Source organism: Myotis davidii, unplaced genomic scaffold (genome assembly GCF_000327345.1).
Source record: "Myotis davidii unplaced genomic scaffold, ASM32734v1 scaffold524, whole genome shotgun sequence".
NCBI lineage: Eukaryota > Metazoa > Chordata > Mammalia > Chiroptera > Vespertilionidae > Myotis > Myotis davidii.
The window spans coordinates 1,079,705-1,089,151 of NW_006299263.1; the positions used below are offsets into that span (position 1 = coordinate 1,079,705).

General features: G+C 52.8%; 1 protein-coding gene across 1 annotated transcript in view; it reads right to left on the minus strand.

Moving 5' to 3' along the window:
• The window catches only part of KIF13B (kinesin family member 13B), a 176,153-nt gene that overhangs the window by 3,839 nt on the left and 162,867 nt on the right, over positions 1–9,447 (minus strand). The window contains exons 37-38 of the mRNA XM_015571149.1: positions 4,552–4,614; positions 58–1,057 (exon numbers count right to left, since the gene is read on the minus strand). Coding sequence (XP_015426635.1) covers positions 58–1,057; positions 4,552–4,614 — 1,063 coding nt within the window. The remainder of the gene's footprint in view (positions 1–57; positions 1,058–4,551; positions 4,615–9,447) is intronic.

The following is a 9,447-nucleotide window of genomic DNA, read 5'->3' on the forward strand; positions in this document are numbered from 1 at the left end:
CAGACAAGGAATGTTCAGCGCCCCTGTGCTCCGAACGTCCTGACAAGCAGCACTCACCTGAGGGTAAGTCGAGCTCCACTCCAACCCACGTCCCCTCCTGGAAGTCGGTGGGCCCGATGTATCTCACGACGCCCACTTTGTTGGCGCCCACGGTGACATATTCTCCCTCACGGAGCCACTCTGGGACTTCACTGGCTTCCTCAGAATCGGAGGACACTTCCAGCTTCTCCAGGGTCTGACCTCCAGAGCTGCCATCGCCAGGCCCTCCCGCAGCCTGCGGGTCCTCCTCGCTGGGGCAGCCGGGGTCCCCGCCCAGCATGCGCGTGAAGGACTTCAGCTCCGAGGTCCGCACCTTGCGGATTCTGAATGGGGAGGCTGGGGCAGGTGACTGGGACAGGAGGTCAGGCGCCAGCTGTGTTTTGGAGACCGCCGGCTCTGCGCTGGTGGCTGGCCGGGCCTGGTCCCTGGGTCCTCCTAGCGGCTTGGTGGCGGGGGAACCGTCGCCCCCGCTCTGCGGGCTGGGAGACTCCTGGGGGGCAGAAGCGGGCAGATGAGCTGGCGAAGTGCCTGCCTCTTCAGGCTGCTGCTCTGAGGACACTGCTCCCTGGGCCGGGGCCCCACTGTCACTGGCACTCCCTGGAGTCTGCGCTGCTGGGACAGGTAGTGACAGAAGGCGGGTCTGTCCCTCCGGAGAGGCAGGGAGGGCGCTGTCAGCTCCGGGAGCAGCACTCGGAAACAGGGGCTCGGTCTCCAGGCTGGCCCGGCAGGGGACAGGAGGGGGTGAGCTGGGCGTCTGCCCACCCCCGTGGGCCGCAGCATCCAGGCCGGGGGCCAAGGCCTCCGACAGCGTAGCGGTGGAGACACTGTGAGAGAAGTAACCGCTGGAGGCCTCGCTCACGGGGCTGGGTGGCCCGTCCTGCACTTCGGGGACCTGGGTGTTGGTGGCCGCGCACTGCGGCGAAGGCACCTCAGTGGGTTTGTCGTGGGTCTTCACCGCAGGGGCAGACGGCACTGTCACGTCGGGGGCCACACTCACCCCCGTGCTCTCTCGGGGAGCCTGAAGCAGGAAAGGGGAAGTGTATCTGATTAGAAGTCAAGGTTAGCCGAGTACCTCCACAGGGCTGGGGCGGGCTGCTAGGTCAGTGGGAGCTTCCCAGCGCTGATGGAGAAAGGGGGGTGCTGCGGGGTGGGGGGCAGCCTGGCTGCAGCATCAGCTCCACCCCTCACCTCCTGTGATCCGAGGGCCCTGCTGTGCTCTGAACAGGCTGAGAGCCCAGCAAACACCCTGGGGCCGGCCCCACCACCTCCTCACCTTCTATATCGGGATTCTGAGGTGCCTGTGATCCTGTGATTTACAATAAATATATATTTGGTCTTTGCCCCCATTTCTGGCACAGAGCTCTTTCTAAAAACCTTAGCATTTTCTAAGGGACAAGAGGGACAAAGGTGTCTTGATATTCAGAACCAGCCCCTTCCAACAACTCCTGAATCTGTTAATAAAGTGACTTTTAGGAATCTCCTGAGGATGGGGGCTGGTTGCCAGGGGAACCAAGCATGCTTAGAGGGTTGCAACTTCTGATTTCTGGGGAGCAGAAAGGGGCTGGAGGCTGAATCAATGGCCAGTTACCAATGGACAGTGATTTAATCACCCGTCCCTCTGTAATGAAACCTCCATAAAAACCTAAAAGGACCGTGTTGGCGAGAGTCTGGGATGGTGAGCACATGGAGGTGTGAGGTGTGCTATGCTCAGAGAGTGTGGAAGCTTTGTACCCTTCCCATCCCTGTCCTCCACTTCTCTTCTATCTGGCTATTCCCGAGTTATGTCCTTTATAATAAACTGGTAACCAGTGAGTAAAACGTTTCTCTGAATTCTGTGGGCAGCTCTAGCTAATTAATCAAACCCAAGAAGGGATCCTGGGAACCTCAATTTACAGCTTGACAGTCAGAAGTGCAGGTGACAACCTGGACTCGAGACTAGAGAGGAAGTGGAGGGCCACCCTGTGGGACTGAGGCCTTAGCCTGGGGGTCTGACGCCATCAGATGGAGCTGACTCCTCAGACACCCAGCTGGTGTGGGCAACAACACATATGGGGCTGCCCTGGGGGGATCAGTGTGGTACAAGGCAGTCACGGCCTCACCACAGAGCGTGGCACACAGTAGGTGCACACCAAAATCTCCATCCCCTCTTCCCCTCAGCAGGCGTCCCCTGCCTCCCTGAACCCAGGCAAAGAGCTCTGCTCCTGTGGAAACAGAAGCCCTGGCGCCAACTTCCCAACGCATCAGAATCACTAGAGGCCAGAAGAACCCTTTTCCTGCAAAGTTGAACTGACGATGTCACTGAAGGGCCTGAAAGGCTTCAGCTCAGCTTCACCAGCTGGGGTCCCAGGAAGGGGCCCCAGGGCCTGCTCTGCTGAAAGGAGTGGAGGGAGCCGGAGGCTGCCTGTAGGTGCGCCTCTCCCTGAGCGTCTCCGCCCCCCAGAGGCCGCCTGTCAGGCTGCTGCCCAAGGCTGGTCCGATGTCACAGTCAGGAGGCCCTCGGATCCCAGCAGGCAGCAGCCAGGCAGCAGCCAGCCCCCAGAGGAGCGTGAGAGCCTGAGGACGGAGCCGGAGGCGGCCTCTTCCTCTCACACGGAGTCCCTCTGGCGTGAGGACAGCCACTGCTCACCTGAACTCGGCTGTTTCTGAGGGGCCCACAGGGTGTTTCGGGGATAGCTTAAGTCACCTGAAGAAGGTGGCAGATTATCTTTCTGTTCCCAGTTCACAATGACAGTGGAAAGGAGATGGCAGGAACGGGGATGGGGTCGGGGCGGTGGAGAGGGTGCCGCTCACAAAAAAGAAATATGTTTTCCAATATTTACGGAAAGATTATTTATCTTACAGGAATGGCCATTTTCCATTTGAAATACAGGATTTATTTGAACGGGGAAACAGCTGAGATCTATAAGTCTCTTACAGTCACTTGGCTTAACTCAGCAGTTTGATAAATCACGCGTTTCCACGTGGCTCGTCATTTATATTCCTGTCTCCAGAGGCCCTCCTTTCCCCACAAGGCACACTCTCGGGTACGAAATTAACGGCACCTCCTGAGATTAACAGCCCATTTTTGTGATGGATCTCTAAGCTGCAAAATTTACTAAATCCGATAGATCAATAACTGTCACCAGCATAAATACTCTAAAAGATTAGGCAATCCTTCAATCACTTTTCTTTTGCAACTTATACATGTTTTATTTATCCTTTTCTCTTTTATTTTTAACATCACTGGCCAGACAGGGAAGAATACAGGCACAAAGCACGCAGGTCTAGAGTGTGAGCAATCGCTGTGGCCCTGAGAGACCGTGTGTCCCTAGTCCCCCCTGGTGAGGCCCCTCGCAGCCTGATCCTGTCCTGAGGAGGTGACACTAGGGACAGGGACCTTGCTTGATTTCCCTGGTGCTATCCTATCTGCTTCCACACGAATTCTTTGATGTAGGCCCCAAAGCAGCACCACATTCATTTTACAGCACGGCCCAGAGAGGCGAAGGACTCACCCAGAGCCACCAGTAGGGAAGCACAGGGGCTCGGGGGTCAGATCCCAGCCACAGTGAGAGACCGACAGGCGGAGGGGCGCTGATTGTGGCTTTCCTCCCCGCTGAGCGAGGCGGGCAGCCTCTCCTTCCGTCCGCACCGCAGGCAGCTGCTCCCACTTGACTGGAGTTGATGTGAGTGGAAACCTGTCTGCATCTTTGGGTCTTACCCTCACCAGTGCCATTTCTGGGGACTGCCACTAAAGCCTCGGCTTGGGAAACACCGTGAGGAGCAGCAGGGCTGCCCGAGCGGCAGAGGCGGTGCCATACCCGGTGCCCCGCCAGCAGGGGCCTCGTTCCCACTCGGTCCCATTGGCCTCACGACATGACAAGCATTATCCACGGGAGGGGCCGTGGTGTATCTGTAGTTAAACCCGTGAGTGCCAAGGGCACTGACTGGAAGGGGCCTTTTAGAAAGGAGTGGATTCTGAGGTCTGAATTTCCTTTCCAATTATTTGGCTTGTGCTGTTGTTTTAATAAATAAAATTTTCCTATGAAGAGATGGCATTTCCTGAGAGTGAGCGCACAGTGGGAGAAAATAGACTTGCTATTCATAAGGCGAGAAGTGCTGTTCATCTGTGGGAGATCATAAGAGGCCGCTCCCTCCCAGCTTAGCATTCGTCTTTTCACGCTGATACGCGGATCAGAATGAAATGCAAAACTGAGAATTAAGCACACACTTAGAATAAGGAGGTTGCTCTGTTTATAGAACTCGCCTGAGCCTGGCGGTGGGCTATTAAAGCAGCAGACGACAGCAGCAGCTAAGCACCTCAAAGTTTAGCAATCATATGATTAACAAGTTGGAAATAGCAAGTGTAACAGGAAAATAGAGAGGGAGAAGACAGTGGCCTATATTGTGGTTAATGATCAAAATGGGAATGCTAGAATAAAACAACCATGGTGTGGACTCAACGCTCACAGCATTGGGCCACCCACCAGCCAGGTGACCACCCCCCCCACCCCACCCCACACCCAGCTGACTCACCTCCGCCACCCTGGTCGTCCTGGGGTCCGGGAGGGCAGGCTGCACCATGATGCGGGGCACTGGCTGAGGAAACAAGTGGACAGGCGGGCATGAGAGATCAAGAGCAGAACAGATAGCTAGAGAGCTTTCAACTGAACAGACAGCAGAGCCAGACAACTTTCAGGAATTCTAACACGTCATGGCCAACAAGCCTGCCTAGTGCTAGGGGCGCCACACTATCCACAGACATGGAAGACATAAGGAGCAGAACCAGCAGCTCCCCCCTGCCCCCATCTAGCAACACAAGACAGAGGCTGAAACCAGTAATGCAGGTGATGGCTCACACTCGGCTCCCCTCCCGTCCTTACACACGGGCTGTGTCTGTACACACACGCGTCTCAGGACTCTGGAGAGAAGTTACTGGGACAGAAAAGACCAGGAGTTTATGTTAATAAAATGACTTTAGGAGAGGCTGCAGGCAGGAGGTGGCACTCAAACCAAGCCTCGGTGGCCCAGGAAAGCCACAGGATGTGAGGCGCAGGGAAGCCAGGTGGGAGCACAGCTCTGGGCATAGACAGAGCAGGCGAGGTAGAGGGAGAGCGGCTTCGGTATGAAGTGGTAGGGCCGCCACGGTGCCTGAGCAGAGAGCGCGGAGGTTGAGGACAAGGATCTAGTGGTGGAAGGCAAACTGGCTGGAGAAACATTTAAAGACCAATGTCGGCAAATCCCTAGTGAGACTCCAGCAACAGAGCAGGTGTGAGTGACAGGGGCCTGAATAAGAGGTGCAAGCAACATCACAAGAAAGGACTTTGGTACTTGTGGACACGCCATTCAAGTAGCATTAAAGGAGAAGAAGGAAGAAATAACTCGCACCAGGACAAGGAAAGGGGGTGTCAGAGGAAGGAGACGAGTCAGAAACTCACTTAGTAGTGGCTGGTTGACAAGGGCAGTGGGACTGCGGAGGGGATGTGACTGTCTCCAAGAACCAGGGATCCACTGCTTCTGCCTTCTTCCCTCAACAAAGCCGCTCCCTCCCAGGTCCCCCTGCTCCGATGCAGGAGCCTGGACCTCGAATGCCCAGCCCTAAGAGGGCCCCGACCTGGCAGAACAAACTCGGGCTCCTAGTCCTCCCTCACATGAGAAGAGAAAGTTGTAGTTCGTGCGCATGCAGTATGAGTGTCCAGAAGAAAAGCAGACGGTCACTGACCTAAACTGACTCCACATCACTGATTCCATATCCTTCCATCTCCCTTCTTCCCTGAGCACTCGGGTCCTCCCCATGATGTCTCTGGGTGTCTGAGGCTCCTATGCCATGGAGACTCCCTGGAGAGAGTCTGAGGACACTAAGGCTGGGCGGCCAAAGTCTTGCTTCCTACCGGGCAGGCCAACCTCTTGGGGCAAAATGGTTCCGTGAGGGTGGGGGTGACCTGAGCTCACAGCACCAAGTCACCGCTTCCTGCAAAGGATACTAAGGAGGGGCTTTGGGGCTGGTTGGGGAGAAAAGTGCTAGAGGGAGCCATTCTGCTGCAGGTTAGATTTGAGAAGAGGCACAGAGGAGAGGCGATGGAGTGGGAACTGGCAGGAGACAAGGCTCAGCAGATGGAAGGACCCAGGGACAAGCTGAAGAAAACACACTTCACCCGCAGACATGGGATTTCCTGGGCTGCAGGCCAGGGACCAGAGTCAGAGCTGTGTGTAAGAAAGACCCTGGGGGTGGCAACGGGACAGACGAGGGAGGATGCCCTGGTGGCAGCAACTGCACAAGGAGGGCCTCCAGCCTGTCCCTCAACTCCCAGAGCACATAACCCTTCCCCCTCCCAAAGCCCCTCCTGTCCATCCTCACAGGAGCTCTCCGTCCCTACTCTGCTGTCAGCAACTTGCCCATGGAGTGTGTCCAAGAAGCACCTCCCCTCTCCACACAGCTCTCCGCTGCCGGGGCCGCTCTCTTTAGGCTCACGGTTCGCATGTTATCTCAAGTCTCCCACACGTGGAAAGGTGTTCACAGCGTATTTCTTAGTAAACGTAGAGAAAACATTTCTTAACTCTGAACTCCAAAATACTTTCATTCTTTAGTTGGATCTTATTTAAAATAGACGAGATTGGGATGAAACATTCCCCCTTAATGTATAAAAGTGCTACCAATGATGGAACTGTAAGCACTGGGATGAAACCTCTTCTAAGATGATGTAACTCCTGCCCTCCTAAATGAAACATAGAAACATAATTTACACTTTTCTTTATGGCTCAGAGTAATTACAAAATTCCAGTAAACGCTTAAAAATATTAGCTGAAATGAATTACAGGACCAGATGGGCTCTGACACGATGCAGGGACCCGGAGGACCACCGGGGCTCCCGGGGCTCTGCCTCCAGGGCTCCAGGCTGCAAGGCTGAGAGCCTCACATCTGCCCTCACGGGTTTCCTGTCGCTGTCACTCATGCTCAGTGGCCACTTCCTAATCAGGCAGCATGTTTCATAAAGATGCCAGCCACCCCCATTCAGATACAATGTGAACCAGAACAAGAATGACTGAAACGGCTAAAAACGATGTCAAAACCAAGGTCAGATCAGGTCTGAGTGGGTCGGGAGCATTATGACAATACAGGAACTATACCCACTCCACCTGTCCATGCACCAGCAACTTGGGGTGCCTCCCTCCAGGGGGTGCTAGGCAGTGGTGGCTGCCAGATTCCAGCTCTGGACAAGCCGGTCACAGGAAGAGTCTTCTCCAACAGAGGATGTCGGACGGGGCCACGCTCATGAGAGAGGGGTACGGACGGACACACGAGACTGGCCATGTGCTTGTTTTGATCGAAGCTGGGTGACAAGTACAGAGATTCAGCACAGAACCCTCTCTACTCTGTACATTGCAAATTTCCCCATTACGCCGCCCTAATGAAGAAGGTAACGGGCTGTGAGTCGCTGTGAACTTCAGTTCAACAAGGACTTGGCAGGTCCCACTGTGACAGGCGTTAGCTGCAATGACACCATGGAGAACACAGAGATCGGAAAGGCACAGGCTTTGCTCTCCACAGACTGGCAGGCTCATTTGTGGGAAGGACGTGTATGCAAGTAACATGTCAAGAAACAGGACAGATATTAGAACTGACTTTCTGAAAGCAAGGGTTCATACACGGAACCGGCCTAGCACACCTTCGTGAGGCTGATTTTACTCTGAGGCAGGCCTTGAACACTGAGGGCCATTTCCCAGGGTAGGGACACTTCGGACATGAAGATGGCGTCACCAGGTCTGGATGGAAAAGAGCCACTTTGTGTCTGATGTGTCCTCTCTGCTCACATCTCTGCCCTGGGAAAAGCTACTCATCGTCCCCGTCTTAGGGGAAGAGAGAAGGATCTAGACTGGTCAGCACTGAACAGAGGGAAGGAAGGTAGGGGCCATGTGGAGAGGCCTTACGAGCACATGGTTGATTTTCACAGGCAAGAAACAGTAACCAAAGTTCCTGAATGAGGTGGTCGTAAGAGCTATTCCTACGTAAGATGAATCCTTAAATAGGGGAGATACGAAATGTGGGGAAATCAACTAAGAAGTTGCTTTAATGGTTTGGTGGAGAGCTAAAGAGAGAGCCTGAATTTGGTTGGTAAGAGGAAAAGAAAATAGAAATAAAAATTTAGATATATAAAGGAGACTGTTGAATACTTGAAAACAGTTGGCTAAAGGTAGAGGAAACAAAGATGATGCATAGGAAGTTGGTGACAGTGAAATTAGCAGAAATTAGTTTCCAAGCTCTTCCTGGCTTGTGCGTGTGTGTGTGTGTGTGTGTGTGTGTGTGTGTGTGCATGCATGCAGGGGTGGGCGGTACTTAGCTTTCTATTTTTGGAAATGGCCTGTGATTAATTCAGCAACCTTATTAAGGGCACCAAAAATATCTACGAAGTATACTGAAATCTAAAGTGTGCCATTTGTCCTTCACACGTAACAGCTCAAATTTCCAAATGTGTATTGTTTGCATTTTAATGCTATTTTGCATATCCCCTGTGCAGGCAGTTGCCTCCTATTTCAGGAGCTCAAAACATTTCAGATCATAAGCTCATTAATCCTTACGACACATCTGGTAACTATTAATAAAAATGACTGCAAAGTATTTTGAGCTATAAATATTAAGGAGAAGTCCCACGAGGCCTGTGAATAGAAGTATAATTATCTACATTTCACAGCAAGAAATCAAGGCTCAGAGATATTTACCTAATGGTTAAATGCAGCCCGGTAGCCCAGTGAATTAGAGACAGAGATGGAAAAGGACTGAGTTTCAAGCACCAGGTAAACTCGCAATCATGCTGTCCACTGGGCATCACTAAAACTTAACCGATGAGTAGGTCGCAGGCAAAAGAATTGCTTAGAAATATTCCAGGGGAAAGATGATGATCACTTCTCTTATCCTATCTCCTCATTTTTAACTCTGGCCTTCACAGGCCAAATGAATGGAAATAGTCCAGATTAGCTCAAAATTTCATAATGAGGCATAAAAACTATTCTGGGGACCCCTTTTAAAAGAACCATTTTAGCTCCTTGGCATGGCATGGAAGACCCTCACCTCTCCGTGAGGTTGAGCCCTTCCAGGCTTGTTGTGCTAACCCACTCTGAACTCCCTAAATACTCGGCTTTGCAAGAGATTTCTCTCACTGTTCCTCCCCTAGGGAGCCATGTTCCACCTGGTGGATACCTATTTGTTTTTAAGTGTCAGCTCAAGCACGACCTACTTCTCCTGAAACTGTAGGTAGAAATGCCCACTGCCTTCAGCGAGTCACCCAGACATACACATATTACAGCATCTGTTACATCAATCCACTTATGTTTATGTTTCTAAGGGACTCCTCGAAACCCAGCTCTCTGCAGGGCAGGATTATGGCCCATTCATTTCTGTATTCCCACACATAAAACAGAAACCTAATGCTCTTG